We start from the raw sequence: 23,082 nt of genomic DNA on the forward strand, positions 1-23,082 counted from the left end.
ATATTTATCACACTGCATTACTTTGAATATAGTACCATTGGGTTTACGATTCCATAAAATACCAATGGGAATTGATTTAACCAACGAAGTGTAATGTGAATTTAACAAGTTATTTGATGCATTTGGTATGCAATATATGAAACTGTTAATTAAACACAATGTTGAAAAGTTATGTAAAATTATTAGCAAAGTAGAACAGATGAATGAAATCATATTAACTTGAGTTAGTAGAATCTAGAACAAAAAAGGCTTTTGACAGAAAAAGTAAGAAAATATGTAGAGACACTGAACAATACAAAAACGGTAGAGTATACTATTGGGGGAGGGAACAGTGGATGGACGATATAGATACAAATTACACCAGGGAGTTCCCACATAATACATCACCCCCAGAGAAGAGAAATTTTCGTCAGGTATACAAGACACGGAATTACCCCAAGTGGACAAAGGGGGAAATGTGGAAGAGGAAAGACACTCTACCCCCGAAGAAGTGGTAAATGAACCAACAGGAAGTACAATTAATAAGTATGCTCATGTCATAGATGATGAAGCTCAAATTATACAGGAAGGTGCTATTTATAGCTATAGGAATTTTAAAAATTTTAATTACACTCCAATTGGTTTGGACAAAGCACATTTCAGTTTGCTATCCAAGGGAATGAAATTTATACCCACCACGCGCTTTTGTGTTGTGGATTGTTTAAGTGAGTTTAAACAATACATAAGGAAGTTAAATTTAGCATTAATGTTTAAGGATAGAAATGACAGTAATGTGACAAACTGTAAAGTTTTAAAAAAGAAAAGTTGTTTTATGCCTATAATGAACTCTAATGTTCAGATGTATGATAGACTGGTTAGAAGGGAGTTATACCAGTTTAATAACAGAATTACCAGAAGAAAATTCAAACACAATTTAACAAAGGAAGAAGCTGGGGTTTTGGAGGAACTCAGAACAAATAGCAACATAAGAGTCATGAAACCTGACAAGGGTGGCGGTATTGTGATCTACGATGCCTTGGAATACAGTACAAAAATGCATGATATACTACATGGGTCAGGAAATTATGAAGTTACTTCTATGAATGAAGTTAACATTTCTTATAGAAGAATAGATCTACATATTGAAGAGTTTCTTTTGGATAGAAGGATAACAGATGAATTATATAATTATTTAAGGGTAGAACATCCATTTATGGCAACCATAGTAGGTATTCCAAAAGTTCATAAAAATGCATCCAATCCACCATTTAGGCCAATAATTTCTGGCAGTAAATCCAAAACTTTCCTTTTAGGAATAGCAGTGGACTCTATGCTCAAATCTATCTATGGGAAGGTTAAACATCTGGTCAAAGATTCCTGGGAATTTTTAAAGAATTTCCCTGTAGATATGGGAAACAAGGACCTGTTATTTACTTCCATAGATGTAATTGATCTATTCACGTGCATCCCTATGACACAAGGAATGGAGGCTTTTACAAATAGTATTCAGAAGCACAGCAATTTAGACTGGGATAGAATTAGTCTGATTACAGAATTTATGTCAATAGTACTGGAACACAACTTTATATATTATGAAGGTGAAGTTTTCAGGCAGACTAATGGAGTAGCTATGGGGGCAGCTTGCGCCCCTATATATGCAAACCTTGTAATGCTGGATTAGGAAGAGGAGAATATTTTTAAAAGCGAGCATTTTGACAACATAAAATATTACTCGCATTTCCTGGACGGTATATATATATATATATATATATATATATATATATATATATATATATATATATATATATTGTGGGAAGGAGACTAGTCTTCTTTTAACATTTTTTTGGAGTACCTTAATAGGAGTACTGATTACTTAAAGTTTACTTCAGGAAGCAACACTACAGGGGTAGCGTACTTGGACACTCTTATTACAAAAGAAGGAAACAGCTTTAGGTCAAAAATACATAGAAAAGCTACATTTTCTAACTCTTATGTTGATTTCAATAGCAACCATCCAAGGAAGTTAAAACAAAATTTTTATAAGGGACAATGCATTAGAGCACTGAGAATGACATCTAACTATATAGATATGATAGATGAAGTTAGTTACATTTCTAAACTATTTGGTGAAAGAGAATATGACTTAGATATGATGAGAGAAGTAAACACATATGTCATAAGTGAATGGGGAAAGAAGTATGTCCCACTTTTAGGAATGAAACAAAATATTGAAATAGCTAGTAATGCGATGAGAAAGGAAGGAACCAATAATAAAATATATAGTAGAGCGTGCATTTTAGAATACAGCCCTTACATCAATCAGATTAAATAAATTCTGATTAGAAATTGGCATATACTATTGACCGATCAGGAAAAGCTAGATATTTTAGGACCTAAACCAACATTTATTTATAAGATGGGAAATAATTTGAAAAAACTGTTAGAAAAGGGTCAGAAAGTAAGTAAGACAGGGAGGTCCACACACACTTCGAAATGTGGCGCATGCCACCAGTGTTTTGCTATTAATGAAGAGACAGAAATGATACTGAAAAATATTAACAGGACAAAAATTAAATTTAAACAGGGCAATTGCAATACTAAAATGCTGATATATTTAGCAAAATGTATGGTATGTCCATCATTTTACATAGGAAAAACTGAGAGAAATTTTAGGATAAGAATTTACTCTCATATATATAGTATAAGAACAAAATATTTAAAAAATGCACTATACAAACATATAGACAGCCAGGGAGACAACCATTATTTTAAATTTGCTATTTTAGAAACTATGTCAAACAATCCAAGAGGTGGAAATATTAAAAATGTATTAGCATATAAGGAGGTCTGGTGGCAGTTATTAACGGATGCTATGACACCACCAGGATTAAATGAGTACATTTCTCTTAAACCATTATTAGAAATAGCATGTTGATGCATTTTATGAAATCTAGTGCATAACATTATTTTTGTAATAATTACATTTTAAGACAAACTATGTGTATGATATGGAACATGTTTTTTATATATTAATTAGTTATAGGAACTTTTCATTTTAGGTCAATGACATTAGATGTTTTATATGAAGTTTGTAGCTTTAAGGAGCCGAGATAATTTTTGGCGCCAATTGCGTATATTTAAATCCTTGCTATCAGTTGTTTGATTGTTCTGATGAAGCTCACGATTAGTGGGTGAAAGTGCTTAACATATCTTGGATTAAACCAGTTTTAACAGTTGGTTTGTGTTGGGAGTAATTTTCAACTGTTGTTGGACATTGCTGGTTGTGAGGGGACAAGTGATTTCAGTAAAATAGCCATCATGACTTTATAAATTTTATGTTAGATTCACACAAATCATTGGAAACAGGTTTCATAGAAGAAATCATTTAAAACATTACCGAGTCTCACAAGCCATAATAAAAATAAACAAAACAAGTAAGTAAAATGAAAGTCTGTTGCATTACATACCTTTCAACTGTCCAGATTTTCGCATAATGTCTAGATTTTGTCTCATATTTTTGGTGTGTTCCTCATAAAATTTGCAGTTTTTTGGCAAATCATTGAGGATTGAAGTGATTAAATAATACTAAATAATGACAGACATTTGAGTTAAAGACTTCATATCCTTTAGAAAACATATAATAATACAAGACCTGTTATTCTAACAACTTTATAAGTTTATAGGAGCAATATTTAAAATCTGTCCCTATTTTTGGGCCTTTGCCCCCCCCCCCCATTATTTCTGGCTTTGTCCAGATTTCTTGTGCTAAGAGGTTGAGAGGTATGGTTGCATATTTGTAATGTAGTTAGATGCAACCCCTGAAATTGATGAGTGCATGAGGGCTTGCACCTCTAGAAAAAAAAATATTTGTTACTTTTGTAATTGAAATTTTTGTGTGTGGTCGAGGGTTTGCAGTGTTTTTTTTTTTTTTGTCATACATCTGAGGGTTGATCACAACATGGTCACAATTTTGATAGGAAGCCTTTTTAATAACATCATAAAAGCTATTCCAGACTTCTTCATAAACCTCCTTCTTCTTGGCATGCCGACTGAGTTATTTTACAAAACTGCATTTTAAACTTGTAATTCTGAATATTTTATTATGCTTGGAAAAGTGACCACCTAACTTTAATCCTTCTCTGGTGTTAATCGCAATTTACAACTGAAAGGATATCAATTTTTTGGAATCAGATTTTTAGAACTCCTTTTAATTACAGTGTTGGATACACCTTAAATCTACAATGTGGTGTTCAAAAAGAGCAGCAGAAAAAGTGGGATACCAAAGCACTGCATTATTTTACTCTTATTCTTTACAGAAGTTGACATGGATGAAATACAGAGATGGGGTGAAAAGCTGGGTTGAACGATGAGATACCTATTTAAATTTTACATTTATATATTTTTTTAATGATTTACTTTACAACACACTTTTCCATGCCTTAACTGTTGCATTCATATCTATCGGTCTTATTTAATTTGCAAGGCGCTGCCCTTTGAGAGAAAAAGACATACATCCCTACTAATGAAACTTTAAAAATGGAAAGGTAAAACAGGAGCATAGCTTGAGCAGTGCAATGGTGGCAGGTGGTCTTTTTAACATGAATTGGTTAGAAACCAAGAAAAGAGAGAATGGATAAAATGTGGTGCAGCACAGTGACTTAGTTGTTAAAATCACTGACTTATAGCTCTATGGTCCAAGGTTCAGTCCTGATCTCCCATCACTATTTGTTTGGAGCTTAAACGTGATCTCTCCACATGTGAGGATATTTTTCAAGTATCCCAGTTCCTGTCCACCTTTCAAAAATCTGCTGACTGAGTGGCTACTCTAATATGTTCATATAGGTTGTATTTGTCCGTGCCCTTGTGTCACAGATTGTGGCTGAAAAGGTTTGCGATGCCCAAATAACTCACCTCTTTAACAAATGAATCAAAATCAGTATTACAGTGGCATTCAAAGATGTATAGGAAAGACTGCAATGTAGACCCTATATGAGGCTGAGCTCCGGAAACAAGAACTCAGTTGTGACAGGGAATGGGAGATGCAAAGATATGATCCCTAGATGAAAGGATGGCAAAGGCAAAGAAAAGTGTGAGCAAATGACAGGCAAAGTGGAGAGTGCTGGAGAGATATAACTGGCAGAAAAAGCATAGAAATGCAATATGATTGTAGACTGATGAAATAATCATGTAAGTGAATAAAAAACAGTAAGGAAACAATGATAACCAATTCTAAGTCAGTGAATATATATCAGAAGGTGCCACAGATAGCGTCAAGAAAAGAGGGCCGAGATTGTCTGTAGAATTATGTGTGGAAGAATAAGGACAGGAAGAGACACTAAACGAGAAATGATGAAATACAGCATCTAACGTTAAGGATGAAGAAAGTGACTGAAGAACAAGACAAGCAGCTGAGGCAGGAATGATCCTGAAACATGTGGATAATTAATAATGAGTGGGTCCACAGCAGGATGCATTAGATAGACAGTTAAGGAGGACAAGAGAATAGAAGAGAAGGAGTTTAGTAAAATCTATTCTATGGTTTTAGAGAAGGGGAAATCATATTTTATAAGGATAAGCAAGAACTGAAATGACAGTCACATGTGATTGTATATATAGGGACACATGTTCATGCTCTTTTTCAAACAACATCTGTGGAGGAAGCATAATAGAAGCCACTGATTTCAGTGCAGTTATGTACATAACGTGTAACATCACCAGCCTTTCTAGGGTATATCTAGTCTCATGAGAAGTAAACAGGGCAAGAAAAAAAAAATGTGATACAGTGAGTAGCTGACAGCTTGTAACAGAGTGCAGCAGTTCAAGCGAGTGGTAGTTTGTGAAAATGCATGGAGAATCCAATCATAGATTGTTCGCCACTGATTTCTTCAACTAAACATTCAAAACATCAAGTTCTCGAACACTATAACCAGCTGTGTTTGCACAGAGGGATAAAGACCTGACTATGACCCAGATGATGCACGTTTGAGTTGTGTACTGGGTGGCTGGTGAAGCTAGACCAGGAGGAATGGATTAACATGTTTTTGCTATCTCACCTTGTTTTAGGAAATGGAGTTGGGGCACATGATGAAGCATGCATTCCTGTTTTAGAATCCCTGGCAGAGACCAGCAATCCATCAGATGCACCTGCTTCAAGGGAGAAAGTGCAGTCCTGAGTGGATATATCACACATAGATGTGACTGACACAACCTTGCTGTTGTGCATAGGGGGGTTAAGGGCATGCACAGTGGAGCTAGGGCCATAATACTACAGAACCCATGGTGCTCAGTTGAATGATGGCATCACTTTCTACTGCTCAGCTCTTACCTCTTACATGATCGAAAGGGCTGTATGCACAGCGGAGGGGAAAACTTCACTAAGACAAGGAAAAAAACGTTCTAGAAAAATAAACTGAGATTTAGGAAGGGAAAAACAAAAACATGAGGACATGATAAATGGGAAATGAAAAGGAGAGTAAAAGGTGATGAGGTGCATCACCAGTGACATCGGTCTCATGATACACTAGCGCCATACTGTCTTCACAGAAGAAGGCATTCATGTAGTAAGTAAAACAGAAACCAGGCCATGCTGGATAGATACTTGATATGCAGAGTTTTCTGGGTTATAAACAGAGCATGGAAAATAAAGTGGGGATGCCATATCAGTACACACTTCAAAGAAAAATAATGAGAAATGGTGAAGACAAGAGGGTAAAAATGACACAGATATACTAGAATTGCTACTGGAAGGAGGAAACTCCCAGCTAAAATTATTTTACTCTCTGTCTCTATCTCTGAAACAACTAGCTCACTACTATTAACTAAATTAGAACTTATACATAGTGGGGTTTGGGTTTATTATCCACAAACCCTTTTTCCCATTTTTTTTTTGCACATCCAGGCTTTTACTTCACTAGTGACAATCATCTAGAGCCAATGTTTAATCTGTAGGGTGCCTAGCCCTGCCATCTTAGTTCTTTTACACTACACACATGCACACATACTCACACCAATGGCCAGTTTAGAGTGTCCAATCCATGTGCTTCATGTTCTTGGGATGTGGGAGGAAGCCAGAACATCTGGAGGAAACCCATGTGAACTCAGCGAGAACATCCAGACTCCACACATCTGGCATCTCAGCTGACGATCGAACCGGGGAACCTCTTGCTGTGAGCTGACAATGCTATCCATTCTGCCACTGTGCCATCCATGTCCTGTTAAATCACACCATAATTTAGTGACCGTTTCTTTTAAAACTGGAGGCACGTCCCCTGTAAATAACTCTGTGTTTATGGACTTCTCAAAAGCAAACCTTCTTCAATTACTTGATGGCTTCAATAAATTCTGTTATTTTCCTCTAATGGATCCAATTGTTAAAGCTGCTAACGATGGCTGACTTCTCATCCCACTTAAATATTTATAGTGAAAAGGCAGTACCTATCCACACCAACTATAATGAGAAATTTAAAAACAAACCCCTGTGGTGGAATATCCTCATAAATAAATTATATATAAAAAAATAGCTGCTTAATGCTTTTAAAATATCTCATTCTACCTACCTTAAATGCACACTTAAGCAAACTAGCAAAGAGCTTAAGGGAACTATTAGGAAGCTCGAAGCTGAGTATGAACATAAAATAGCCAATAAAGGAAAAAATAACTGCAAATCTTAATTTAACAATGTTTGTAGCTAGTCCACAATAATTCTACACTTTCTGACCCAAAGAAAAGAGCTAATGTCCTAGCTAGCAAATTTAGTACAAATTTTACTCTACCCACTGTTATAGCTATTCCACAGGTTTCACAATCCAAGCCACACCATTTAATTACCATGAAACAAGTATTGTCAGCCCTCTCAAAAATTAAGAATATTTTACTCACAGGCCCTGCTAACATATCAAGTTGCAAGATTATTAATACCAAAAATGGCCATTTGAACCTTTCTTAACCTCTTTAATCTAAACTTTTCCACGGGTTACATTCCTAAAGCCTAGAAAATAGCCACTGTAATGCCAATATACAAGGGTGACTTAACTGTGACTCATTAGTCTCACTATCATCATGTGTAAAGCTATGGAGCACATTATCTTAAACTTCATTAATCTAGACATTGAAAATCACTTAACCCTGGACCCTCATCAGTTTGGCTTTGTCAAAGGGACCTGCCTCTTTTACCTCATTAATGTCTTTTAAAAAGTAACTGAAGCACTGGATAGTGGCTTGATTATAGGAGGTACTGCCAACCATGCAAGGAGAAGTAGGGCAGGGGATGTGTATCATATGCCAGCACAGCTAGCTGTATTTTAGTAAAGGATTATATGCCATTGTTGTATCAAACTGATTTGTACAGATACTTGTGCTGAAAATGTATTTATGAGGCTTGCTTGCATTAAAAATGTATAAGCAGTATGCCCTGCTTGAAAGAAAAGAAATGTACATTTATTATTGTAACTGAATTAAATGTATATGTTTTAATAGAGGATATGGCAAGAGAAGATGTTAATCACAATCCAGCTGCAGCAAACTTTAAAATAGTAAGAAATTAAAAATTACTGAGCCTTGGCCATAAAAATGTTATGTCCCAGGTTTGAATGAAGCCAGAGATGCAACGTCTGTAAGAAGTAGGGTTTATTAGCTCCTATAGGTAGAAGGGAAGTGTTTTATGGTTTTATGACTTCCAGCAGTAGCACCAGGTCTGAGCAATGCCCTTTTATTGACATGTAGGTGCTAAAATCCTGGCAACTTCTAGTGATGAGGGATAGTGCGGGAAACAGAGTCAGAAGATCAGATGTGTGTGATGCCATTGTTAGGTTCATAGGTAGGTACTAGGCTATCTGCCCAAAGGCATTTATAAGCCTAGCCAGAATGTGTTGGCTTTTGCCGCCCCCTTAAATTAGTCCAGCAGAGCCACTGAAGTGATCCCCAGGGAAAACTTCCTGTTTCCCATCCACTCATCAAGGTTTCTCTTGAAGAGTGTTAGTGAGGAGCTCTGCCTAATGTAGATTGAGATCTTGTTCCAAAGCATAAGAAGTCTCTGGGACAGGAATCTATCCCTCCTGCACGTCCTATTTATTGTTGTGGTGAGGTTTAGATCCCTAGAGCGTGTGGCTCGAGGGGATATGGTTTTCTTTAGGTGGAGCATGTCCATCAATTCTAGGATGGACATGGCCTTGTATGTCAGGCAAATATCATCTCTGAGTAGGCGGCATGCAACCGAATACAGCTGGAGTTTCTTCAGTCGAGCTGCATAGGGCATCTGTTTGAGGCCAGTGATCCTCGCGGTGAGGTACTTCTGTGGTCTTTCCAGCTGTTGCAGGTGTTTTGTAAGGTACATCCCAAATGGGGTGCTGTACTCTATGATGGGTCTGATGAGTGATGCATAGAGGGGCACAATGACCTCTTGTGATCTGGATGCAAACCCTTTTGGGATTAGGTGGGCCACATATAAATAATATTTAGACATTAGGGTGGGACTTAAGGACATGCGTAGATAGTAATCTAGCCTTTGACCATCACATGTCTACAGTAGTGAGGAAATCATTCTATGTTGCTCAACTTATAAAAAAAAGTACGGCACCTAAGTACAAGAAAGTTATTGTGCCACTGTATCCGGCATTCATCAGACCTGTTATTGTGCACAATGCCCTCTTTGGTATGTACCTAACCTGGCGTATCCAACAATTGGAACGTCCACAGAGGTTCCTCACTAAATGAATACAGGGCATAAGTAAAATGTCCTATGCAGACTGCCTCAAGGCCCTATCCCTGTATTAATGTCACCTACAGGCTTTTGAGAGGAGATATATGCCTGCCATACAGGGCATTGTCAGACCCCCCTCTGATGGATCTTCTGCATATCCACAACACAAACTACACCAGAATTACCCATTCTAAAGGCTTAAACCTTATTTGTGATATAAATAGGACATGCTGGAGAGACAGGTATGTGTCTCAGAGACTGCACCATTTCTGGAAGTGGGTCCCCATCCATGTAAAGAAGAGTTCCTCCCTAACCCAATTCAAGTGCAACTTGGAAAATTGGATGGAGAGCTGGAAATTCATTCTTGGTTTGGCACCCATGTCTTTAATGGACAGTGGCAACCTGTGAATGTTTCATCTCCCAGGCCCCTACTTGTAAATGTTTCATCTCCCAACCCCCCGCTTAAACATGTCAAGGGTATCAGAACTTGTCAGAGATTTGGGATGCATGGCAAGGCTTAAAAAGGTCCTTGTGGTGGTTAGCCTAGTAAACATCTATGAACCTATAAGATTGCTCTTAGCATTTTGTATTCTTTCTTGGATCTGACAACAAAGACCACTCACCTACTTCATCTTGCCTTGCTCTAGTAAGTGATCAGGGATAGTAATTCTCTAAATCAATTAGGAAAATATAGTGAGAATAGTTAAGTATTGCTTTTCTGTAATTGTGTGAATCTTTCCAGCTGTGTTATTTTTTAATGTTTCCTGTGACTGAAACTCTGGTGTTTACTGTAAATAGATATTTAGTAGTTTCATGTTCTTTTATTATTTATTATTAAATATATTTAAAGTTCTCATTGTGGCTAGTTCTTTTAGAAAAAAAAATACGTTTTGAGAGTATTTCCATATATTTATTTAGTGATAACTCTGGCCACTCCTGAAAGTCTGGCTGTTTGGTCAGCATTACCATCTGTATTAATATTAATTTCACTCAGTATAATTGGGTACCCTTGCAAGAGCTTTAGGTAGCTGTCTTTGTAGTGCCTGTTGGCAGTGATAACTACCTTATAGTCTGTGCAGAAGGGGGCATAGCTAGTAAACCTGTGTTAGCCTTTTCCAAGTGTGTGTGTATGTGGTGTGTGTGTGTGTGTGTGTGTGTGTGTGTGTGTGTGTGTGTGTGTGTGTGTGTGTGTGTGTGTGTGTGTGTGTGTGTGTAAATCAAATTTCAAAGTGTGTGTGTGTGTGTGTGTGTGTGTGTGTGTGTGTGTGTGTGTGTGTGTGCGTGTGTGTGCGTGTGTGTGTGTGTGTGTGTGTGTGTGTGTGTGTGTGTGTGTGTGTGTGTGTGTGTGTGTGTGTGTGTCCCAGCTTCTTGGAGCAGGGACATGAAGCACTAGTTTCACAGACAGAGTGTTGGAGGACTTGGCTTGGGTACTCAGCTGAGGACTTAATTCTGAAGCTGTGCCAGTGGGGAGTCTTCCTGGGGACCTGGAGGGAGACAAAGAAATCCAGACCCCAGACTGACTGTGTTCCCTGTGTGCTCTTGGGGGAAATTGTGCTTGATGCGGAGAGGTCTGCATCTGGAAATACTGAGCATATCCATTTGTATTCCAAGTGAATGTCCCTCTTCAGTGTCTGTGGTGAAGATTCAGTCTCCTTGATTTCTGGCCCAAGGTGGGGAGATCACAAGTCGTTATGCAGTGCATGCAGCATATTTAGACCTGGCCAAGGCCTATAACTCTATTCTCTTGCAGATGTTATTGGTAAAAATCTGAATATAAATCCTTATGTTGTGCAATGGGTCACTAACTTTCTTATCTGACAGAATCCATGTGGCTAAAGTAGCAGGTGTCACTTCTGAAATAAAAAAAAATTGCAAGTGGTGTACCACAGGGTTCAGTTTAAGTCATCCAATATGGCATACACTTCTCCAACCTTTAGGCCAGCACTCCTGGACTATGGTTAACAAAATTTGCATATGACTGTAAGTTGGGTGTTGTTACTCAGTCTTCAACAAACTAATACTTGGTCCAACATGGGTTCAACCATGTTAATGATTGGTGGAAGGACAATGGTCTCAAATTAAATTAAAAAAAATATAGCATAGTTTACTTAGATAAACAAAATAGTTTCAGTTACCATATTGGAGATGCACTCATCCAATTGAACCCAGTTGTAAGGGATCTAGGTGCTCTTATTGATATCTCCTTATCATTTGACCATCATGTATCCACAGTAGTTCAGAATGCTTTTATCTAGCCAAATTCCAAAGGCATGTGTGGAATGGTTTTACTTAGCCAAATTCCAAAGGCATCTCTACTAGATCTAAAAAAGTCCTAATTCCCTTTATTCATACCTTATCAGACCCATTATTGAATATAATGCAACTTTTGGCATGTACTAAACATCACACAAATTGAGGGACCTCAGAGACTCATAAAAAGATTAGTGTCTCAGAAATCTTAATTATCAGGAGATGCTGTTCGTAGACTCTTACAGACTCCTCCATGGAGATCTGTGATTAAGCTTTTGAGTCATGAAACTAATGCTACCTCAAATACTTGGTTAAAGGAACTAAACCTTCATCAGCAAATAAGACATGTTTGCATACTAGATTCATATGCCTACATATCCCTCATCTCTGGGACAAACTTCCACTACATATCAAGCAAAGTAGCCACTCACCACCATCAAAGTAAATTGGATAATTGGGTGAACAGCTTGAATTTTTTCCTGGGTCTGTCTTCTGTTGCCCTCATTGAAGCTAGAGGGAATTTTGAAATAGGGTTTGCATATATCCGTGGGTCTCTACTACAGCAGATTTAATGTACACGACATTGAAGACTCTAGCTTGGCTGAGTCTTTCTTGAAGTTTTTCCTGAATGGTTTGACTTTGCTTGGATGTATATAAGTGTCTGTATCCCATCTCTGCTCTTTCCATTTTACAACCTTGACACCCACATACAAGTAACAGACTGCATCCCATAAAAAGAAAAAGGATCCACCACAACCTTATCACACAGTTACAAGACATACTATACCTTAAAAAACAAGAAGGGGCCAAGAAAATAAGCTTACCTAGCCAAATTCAGACTAAAAACTGCTAAAGATAAGAAGCAATGTTTGGGATAGATGGAAAGCTCACATTAATAACTAAGAAAAGTCTGAAAACTTCATAAAATGTAAAATAGTTTATGGGAAACCTCACTAATATAGCAAAAGCCACTTATGACAGATTCCTTCAGACTGCCAGTCTTGCTCAACTCAAATATTCTGCCAACTAAGGCTAAACGTCTCCTAAGGAGCATGCTATCATTTCCCAGTGACTTCTTTAACGACCCCCACAGTTTTGAAATCACCTAGCTCTCTATATAATGCACTACAATACCCTCCATCTTTTCTTCAAAACCATCTTTAAGGAAACTGTTAAGGTACACCTGGATAAAACTGATTTCAGCTATAACCCATTATGTCTTATTTCATCTACTTCTCCTCAGATTTCTAAACACAGATAGCTTCTTATGAGGACCCCTAGCATGCATTTTCAGCCTTACTCATATTATTAAGATAAGCCCCCACCCCCAGCTTTAAGTAAGCTCTAATAGTCTTTCTGCTTACTGCCAATGAATTCAGGCCTGTTGTTAACACCTCTCTCACTGCAAATGCTCCTGAGAAATTTATTTTTGACCAAAACCTTTAACACACTCAAAAATATAATATTCTTTTGATATAGATTTCAGACTGGTTATAGAACCATTACAACACTATACGCCCTTACTAATCAAATCATTCTAACATGGAGTAAATGCATATGCCTGAGACTATCTTCTTAGACCATAACGTCCTTCTTAAAAAAAAAAACTTTTTGTTATACAACTGTTGTTATTGAAATGATTTCATAATGACCTAAGATCAGTATCTTGAGTGTCATTGGCAACAATATTCAGAAAAATACTTAGATATTCTTTTGTGGTGTTTTTTGGAGATGAGTTTTAACTCCTTTGTTTTTGCTATATTTTAACAATCTGCTTTAGGATCTCCCACAAGTCAGCCACGTAATGTTTGCAGGTGGTATTGCAATTACTTAATCAAAAAAGCAGGTCCGTTACCTCAAGAGGTAGCACAGCTACCTCTGGTGAAGAAGTCTATGGATTGTATTCCCACTTCAGGTAGTTGCATTAATTTTTCCAGAACTGACACTGGGGGGGGGGGGGGGTCCTGTACTCCTGGGTGTACCATCCTTCAGATGCGATGTTTAAACAAGGCCCCATCTGCCTGACCTGGTGGCAGCTCAGGTAGATGTAAAAGATTCCATGGCACTTTTCAAAAACAGCATTGGAAGCTCCTGGGTATCCTGACCAAATTTCCCTAGTCAGTATGAATACCATCTTGGTCTGATAAGAGGCCATTGGCCAAGTGGGACTATCTCAGTCAACAATATGTAAAAAAAAAATCATAAATAACCTTCCTTCTGTTCTTCCTAGAAGAGGTTTGCAAACAGCAAGCTCATTAGTAATAATCTAAGAACTATGTTAATGTATTCACAATGTCTGAAAGGCACTCATCTGAACAAGTGTTATACACTAAAGACCCAATACTGCATGCTACACAGAAGAAGTAAGGAGAAGCTGAGATGGATGCAAATGCACTGAGCGGAAAAAAATGACCAAAGGAGAAATAGAGAAGAAGCTTAAAATGACTTCAGAATGATAATGCTAAGGGACAAGTTTGTTTGATTGCATTACTGCTAAAAATCTGGAATAAGTCTATAACTGCTTGCTAAGTGGTACATTCTGTTTTTAGAAACTAGTCATTTCTACAAGACTATGGAGTAGCAGACATGGTTCCATTTGACAATAGTGCATCAATGTAGTAGCAGTTTATAGTCATGTTACTCCTTCCATCCCAGTCCATCCATCCATCTACATCTCCTTTTTTCCATTTCTGTACATGGGGTTGGGGTGTCACATAAACAGTGAACATCATCTAGAGCCAATGTTCACACTAGCAGGTGGCTATTTAGTTGTTCCCTTCATTCCAGTAAAGATACAGAAAATGCTATAAGAAAACTGGTGGAATTATTTAAGGCTTGTTGTCTTCAGAGGGTTAGCAATATGGCTTCCGAAGAAAGAGATCTTGTTGATCCTGTTAACTGATTTTTGTGACTATGTCACCAGTAAGTTGGAAAGTAGGAACACCAAGAATGCGGCACCTGTGTCCACTGCCAAAAATGTTGATGTGACTAAATATAGATGGATTAGTTACACTGTTGGTGGTGATAGAGGACATTGTCTCCAGAAAAAAGCCATACTCATATCAAGGCACAGTTGTCAGTGCTAGAACTGAATCAGCCAAGTATATTTGTATCTAATAGCATGAATTAATTAGAGTGTAATGTCAGCATTTTTGCTGATGATGCCAAGAAACATGCAGTGATTACACAGAGAAAGGCCTATCATTATCAATATTTGATTGGCAGTAAATACAGAGACTTGGCAGAAAGTTGGCAAGGAAGGTGCAATGCTGAAATGTGCAAGGTTGTGCACAAGGGTTGAGGCTAGCATGATCAAGTTTGTAATAACCTCTAGGAAGAATTACAATGCAGAATGCAAAAGACCAGTGGTGAATGCCAGTGTGGCATTGCCCTTTGGAAATTTATAGCATACTCTGAAGATCTGAGTGCACAGGTGATGTGCTCCTTTTCTGGAAGTCTTATTTTGAAAAGGGCAGTTCATGCTAATAAAGGCATGGTGCAGAGGTCTATTAAAATCCATTATGGAAAAGAATATGCACACTGAAAACAAAGGAAGAAAGAGAAGTGCTGGGCAGTGACACAGCACAGTCTTAAATTATGCATCATACAGAATAAAATACAACAAAAACACATTGAGTAAAAAGTGTGTCAGCCTGTTGACATAAGAATATACAAGGCCTGTAATGGAAGCAAACAGCAGATGGGTTGCACTCTTTTATTATATGAAGGCTAGACAGGTAATGTTTCATGGAGGTGACGAAATTGTGAGCAAAAAATGACATTAACGATTTGGACCTCCCAGTTTGGGTTTTACTACTTGAACTGCTGGTATCCCATCAGTCTCATTTTAGTCCCCATTCCCCACCACCACCCTCCCCAACTCTCTGCAGCATCCCTGGCACCCCATGATCTGTTAGCCCTCTCCATTAATACTCTCCCTCAGTCTCTCATTCCCAGTAAACTCCTTTATTTTTTCAGGTGCAGAAATATTACCTTACATTATGCTTACCTAGATGATATTTCTTCACACAGACACTGATTTTTAATTGCAATATTATTAAAATTTTCAGCATTCTGAGCCATACATGTAATTAGTCAGGTCTGTCGAGCAAAGTTCACACTACCATTTATAACTGTGCTATTTGTATATTTCATCCTAAAGTTATGACTGAGCATTCCATCATTGACAACGAAAATACCTGTAGTTACATATTCACAAGGTATGCACATATTTTATATGCTGGCACCTTCTTAGTCCAACATACTTATATAATGTTGCAGTACTGCTGTCCACTTCATGTTGCAAGAATTTTGTAAACTACAAATGCAATGCAAGAAAAATGCTGGACAAGCTAACGCCACCATCAGCCAAAAATAAATTGTTAGACAAGAATGTGGTTCGCTGGTCATTCCCAAAACTGTCACACCCTCATTTGGTGAACAATAATTTAACAAACACATATAGTGCAAACTTAAACTCCTTTTTTGTTTAACATGTTAGACAAGAGCCAAAAATTATGTCATGCGCCATTAACTATTTCTTGTCTCACAACAATACATCAGCAAAAATAACTAATTTCCAGATTCAAACAAACAACACTTGATAAACTGACTACAGACAAGCAGTTAGAATTACAGCATTAAATTCACAAATCAAATGGGTGACTATTTTACAAGACCAGATATAGTTTTGAAGAACCACACCAGGGCTGAAGCTGAAATTGTTCCAATTGTTCCAGTGCTCTACTCCAGTTAACAAATTGTATACGTATATACATAAATAAATAAATTAAGACAGTTAAGGCGATTAAAAATGGCGACCATAGCAGGTCAGGAAGGTTAACAAGACTAACAAAGTCAAAAAATGACAACAAGAATAAAGCCTTTCTAGATTAATTAAAACAAGATGCCCCAGACTGAAAGCCAAGCCATGGGCCCCAAGCAGAAATGATTCATAGAACACACAGTAGGAATAAAGAAGTTGGGAGGCCCCTTAATAACTAACACAGGGACACCTCAAAAGATATGGTGGTAATAGCCAGCTACTTCAGAAAAATGCCATTAAACAGCTAGCATTTTATTTAACAAAATCACAAACACCACAGCTCTAAGGAGGAAGTCCGACAGCGTAAAAAAGAAAAAATAACAGAAATAAGTCACCATATAACGCTGTCGCGGTCTGCGATGTCAGCTGATGCACGCCAAATGAAAGAAGCTATGCTGCTCACAGCATAAACACTGTTCCAAGACAATAGGAAGTACTGTAGCAGAAAATGCCGCACCTGTTACTCCTCCTCGGGGAGAAGCCAATAAACACAACTTAACAGACGAAGTCCACTTTACTGCTCCAAGTCCAGGAAATAGCAGTCAAACAAATCCAGTAGGATAAAACACAGCTTTATTAACAAAACAAAGTGAGCGCTTTCGCCGTTAGGCTTTTTCAAACTTTACAATTTAGTACTAATGAGCCATATTTAAATAGTCATTACTGATCATTGATAGGTTAATTCATTACCAATGCTTAAAGCGCCACTAACAAATATACATTTAATTACTTCACATGCTTTATACGTGCAAATATATAGCAGTAATATAAAAAGCACACAACACAAAACTTTCACTTTAAAACGTTATTCAAGCATTTAAACATGTGTGCTAATATTAAAATATAAGAATGTGTAGGAAAATACTTATAACATATGGATCTAAAAAACTGCACAGTATAAAGTTACAAATAAGTCCCTATCTCTAAACTAAATATGCAATAAATGAGCATAAAAAATGTATAAAAAGTACAATTAAAATGCAGGTTCATCTAGGTCTACGGATCCTTCTTCCCTTCAACACTGGTCTAATGTGTGCTTTATCATTAAGTCCAGGTGGATCATCAGCTCTACATCTGATGATCCACCTAAGTTCACATTCCAGCGTCCTATTGATAAGGTCACCTCCTCTAGGACTGGGCGCCAAATGCTGTATAACTGAAAAAACAAAGTTGTGTTCAGGTCCCAAGAATTTACAGTGCTTAGCTAGGGCATTAAACTCAGATCCTTTCCTTATATGGTAGTTATGTTCCCTAATGCGATCTTTGAATGCCCTGTTGGTTTTCCCTATATAAAACGAAGGGCAGGTTACACACCTTGCTAAGTAGACCACGTTTTTACTATTGCAATTGGTGTTTGTGTTAAAATAATACGTGTATCCAGTAACTGGATGTACAAATGTTTCTTCTACATTAATAAAACTACAGTGGTTACACTTACCACACGGTAGGGTGTTCTTGTTCATCACTAGCAAGGGTAGCCCTTTATGTTCTGATCTGGGTTTACACAATAATTTCTTTAAATTAGGTTTGTTCCTATAGGTTAACCTAGGTCTTGGTCCTACTATCCTAGCGATCTCATTATCAGACATCAGGATATCCCAACTCTTATTAAAAATATCTCTTACCTCCTTTGTATCTCTAGTATATGACATTATAGGCCTTACCACCATCATCTTATTTTCTGGTATTTCTTCTATGTGCCCAGTATTATCAGAAAAGTATGGTCTAGCCTTAGTCACTCGCAAAATATTAACTTCTGCTACAACCCTATCAATCATCATTTGATCATAACCCCTCTCTAAAAACTTTTTACTGAGACCTTCTATTTCCTTATAATAAAGTTCGTCCACAGGGTTATACCTGGAAGCTCTTATAAACTGACTTTTTAGTATGTTATGAAAAATGTGTACAGGATGCATACTTGTCCTATTCAACAGTGTATTCCGGTAGCACAATTTGCGGTGAATAGATGTATTCAAAAGTCCATTGTCAAGTCTGAACACATCTACATCCAAGTATGAGATCCTATCTCTGGAACAATTCATGGTAAATTTTAAAAAATCTGTAGATGAATTCATAAAACCCAAGAAACTATATAACATGCCTATGTCCCCAAGCCAAAGAAAGAAAAGGTCATCCACAAATCTGCGGTATAACCCCACAAATTCATTGAACATTGTTGATTTGTAAAGGATACGTTCCTCCCAGGTAGCTATGACCAGGTTGGCATAACTATTGGCACATGATGTGCCCATAGCTACGCCATCCTTCTGCAAGTATACTTGTTGACCGTATACGAATACATTATTTGTCAATATCATCTCAAGATATAAACTGATCAAATCTATTTTGTCTGCCTGGAAATCTGAATGCTGACGTAAATAATCTTGAATGTAAACTATGCCCAAGTCGTTGGGTATCACCGTAAAAAGACTGACAATATCCATGGTGACCAAAAAATATTGTTTCTCCTTTCCCAGGTCTTTAGTGTATGTGTATGTATATAGATCCAGTAAAAATTGTTTACTGTCTCTTAAAATGTATTTTGTGCTGTGCTTTGTGCCTTCTACAAGGTATAAACTCTTCCTTGAACATTTGTGCCTTGGAAAGTGTGAACAGGCATGAGTCCCTTTAAAGACAAGTGCATCATGAACATAGTTTAAGAGGCTAACATCAATAAGTCAGCCCTTTGCTGAGTCCATCATTTCAATGGCTTTTTTCGGAAAGTTGGTTATTCGCAGGACAGACCACAAAGGACTCACACCCACTAATTGTATGGAGGCATAACAAGAAACATTGCAATGAACAACAGAAATAAAAGTAGGATATAAACTAGCTAGGACTTGCACATGCTATCAATACAAGGTTGCATCTAATGTTCTTGACAGTCAAAGAACAGACGTTATATCTTCTGCTCTGCGAGCACAGGAAGTAGGTGTACATCAGTTTATATCAGAATCCATGCTGCCGATTTTATTAAAAGTATCACAATCTGTTTTTTCATGTTGATGAAAAATGACTTAAGTTTCTAGAATGTTTCTCTGCTGCACAAGAACATACTTAATATATTAATGTCTTTTTTTTTCTTTCAACTTCCAGTGTGGAACATGACTTCAGGCAGCAGGAAGGGCGGTTTCAAAGGGTTCTAAGTGTGATCGAATCAGATTCAGGTCAAAGTTCATCAAGGTCAAGTACCCCCAGCAGAAAAGAAGAATCCCCAGTGCCAAAGGAATCCCACAGGACTGAATCCAAAAGATCAAAAAGGAAATGCTTTTGGTTTTTATGATTCCTGCACTCTTTTGAAGGAAATGATTAAAAAAGAAGACAATAAACTGAAAGAAAAACAGAATTTTAGATGTATTCTCCAATACTACATTAAGGAGTCACCACTTACAATCATACTATTGAATATTTTGAACTTCTTTTCATATCAATAGACTTCTCAATTATGTAGAAAAATATTTATTTGGTGAACACCAGCTTTTTATATTTTTAAATAAACTACAAAAATTGTAAATAAGATATATTAAATTATTTGTGAATGCTATATTTGAAAATATGAAATAAAGTACACAAGAAAATATTTTAATTATATACTTTTCATATAACTGCTCTTTTTTGGAAAATACTTTTATAGTTTGATACATTATGTGAAAGTCTTTCATTTTCATAAATGTGCTTGAGGTAAGTATGCATAAGTGATTTTTCAGGTGAGGGAAATGCTTTGACATTGATTATATCAGTGTGATTATAGTGAAAATATTGGTGTGATTATTTATTATTTGATTGCTTTGAGTGAAATGATGTTTTGTTGAAAAACGTTTTGAAAGAACTTGTGTCTTAAATGAAAATCTATTCCAGTGTATCTCTGCAAATGACATGAGAAGGATATTTGAAACAGTCTGAGTATGATGATTCGGTCTTTTGTTCAAATATTCACTGTCATTTCTGAAAGAGTTCAGAAAATCATGGAGTTTTACTAACCTTTTGGTATGACACCATATAACACTGCTGAGTTCATCTGATCTCAATTCTAAAACGGAATGATTCCTTTGACTCAACATGATACAAAAATTACAATCAATTTTAATGGAGACATGAAACAAACAACAGCAATCTATTTTATTTACTCTGTTTCAGCTCCGTATAACTGCATGCATACATGCATGTATATATCACACTTACTACTCTGCAATGTAAAAAAGCACGTGTTGCCTTGAACTTAAAAAAATCTTTTTGCAGAATGTTGCAATGCTTTCAAAGGATGAATATAAACAGGCAACTAAAACAAACATTTTTGTAAATGGTATTCAGTAATCCTCATAGATTTGGTCATACATTTTGAATGTGAAAAAGTCAGGGACCACATTACTGAAATCCACATGTCAAAATTACAAACCTATCACACGTGCATTCATTGTCTAACTAGACAGACAGAGATGTGTGTGTGTGTGTGTGTGTGTGCATGTCTGTATATATGTATGTGTGTGCGTGTGTGCGTGTGTGTGTGTGTGTGTGTGTGTGCGTGTGTGTGTGTGTGTGTGTGTGCACGTGCATGTGTGTGGAAATTTTGTATATACATATATGTATAACATAGAGACACAGAGTTACTATAAAAGTCATGTATAGACAAAGGACATATTCAGGCCTCTGTCTCCCACAAATCCTGCACACACAATAAACTCACAAAAAAGAACACAACCCTGCATGCTGCTCACCTACTCAACACAAAAAAATCAACACATATCTATGCACTGCCTTCTTCCCAACCCAAATTTACTTTTCAAAGTCTAGCATAGATACCCTCCGCACTCACAATGATAAAGAATTATACATGCTGAAGTGTTAAGGATTTTGCAAAAAATGTCACAATAAATTCACAAAATCATGATTTTTAACCTTGAATAAAACACTCAAAACACAAATATTACCTGAAACATGTTACAGACCACAGCCAACCTCCACCAGGGGGTGTCAAGCCTCTCTGAACCCCACAAGATTTATATACACAATTTCTTACAAATACTTAAAACTGGGGTAGGTGCCACTCAGGACACAAAATACATTTACTCAAAGTCTGTCACTCATACCCAAGTCCATGTACACTCTTGACATCTGGGTAATCAACAACTCTATGAATTTCACAAGGCTGTTCTCCTGATGTATGGCTTGCAGTACCCTGCCACTTGACTATTCATCACACTGATAATCCAGACAACATCCATCTAAACACATAACAGTCTCATTCAGTGCATACATTTTATCATTGCATATAACCGGCCATGTTTCCCACATTCTATAATAGCTGTCATGCGTAAACTATTATTTTTTCTGTGGAAAATTAAATGGAATCTGACTTTTTTTCAGGCCATTTCATTTTGTGCATCTCTCAGATCATTTCTCTGTCAGGTAATTCACTAATTCCATAATAATGGCTAATATTGCTATAAGGTAACTACAAGCCTCATCTCTGCTCCTTGTTTGTATGCAGTTCAAACAATGTCCCTCCTTATCTAGTCATTTTTAGGCTGATTTTTCATCTTTCCTCCTATGTCTCAAAAACAAGCTAACTGATTTTTTATAATACACTGTCAACAGTGGCTACAATAAACTGTCAATACATACATATGTCATACTTATACCCTTTATTTTATTTATTTTTTGATAACTAGGTAAGTGGGTTAGTTGAAAGACCCCTTTTAGCCATGACCCAGGCAAAGAGATGCCAAAGAGAAAGTCGTTAAATATAAACAATGATATAAAATCAACAAAGAAATGATACATTTCAGCATTTCAGTAATTGAAAATTAAACAGAATAAATATATATATATATATATATATATATATATATATATATATATATAAAATAGAAATATAAGCTAAATTTAAAATTAAATTTAAAATTAAATTGTTTCAAAATAACAGCAGAAGTAGTATGCTAATCAAATAATTATCTCCCAGTAAAACAGGATAATGTGACTGGCTAAGTTAGAGTGCCTTGATGGGGCAACTGATTCTTCTAAAACATGTATATGATGAATTTTCATTGAGTTGTTACAAGAGTGTTTTTTGAAAGAAACAAGTTTTTCCCCTTTTACATCAGAGGGCAAATTGTTAAGTAATGCATTGCCTAGTATCAAAAGAGCTCTCATTTCAACTGCTGTTTTAAAAGAAGGCCTAATGAGGGAGATGCTATATTACTGAAACTTTTTAAAGAGTGTGTGTGTGTGTGTGTGTGTGTGTGTGTGTGTGTGTGTGTGTGTGTGTGTGTGTGTGTGTGTATATACCTATATATATATATATATATATATATATATATATATATATATA

At 36.7% G+C, this 23,082-nt stretch overlaps 1 protein-coding gene across 1 annotated transcript in view; it reads left to right on the plus strand.

The window, feature by feature from the left end:
• The window catches only part of LOC122795739, a 1,302,586-nt gene extending 1,282,241 nt beyond the window's left edge, over nt 1-20,345 (plus strand). The window contains exon 5 of the mRNA XM_044064049.1: nt 19,851-20,345. Coding sequence (XP_043919984.1) covers nt 19,851-20,037 — 187 coding nt within the window. The 3' untranslated portion in view covers nt 20,038-20,345. The remainder of the gene's footprint in view (nt 1-19,850) is intronic.
• Nucleotides 20,346-23,082: the final 2,737 nt, after the last annotated feature.

This window comes from Protopterus annectens, chromosome 2.part2, assembly GCF_019279795.1.
Source record: "Protopterus annectens isolate FY-2018-M chromosome 2.part2, PAN1.0, whole genome shotgun sequence".
Lineage (NCBI taxonomy): Eukaryota > Metazoa > Chordata > Ceratodontiformes > Protopteridae > Protopterus > Protopterus annectens.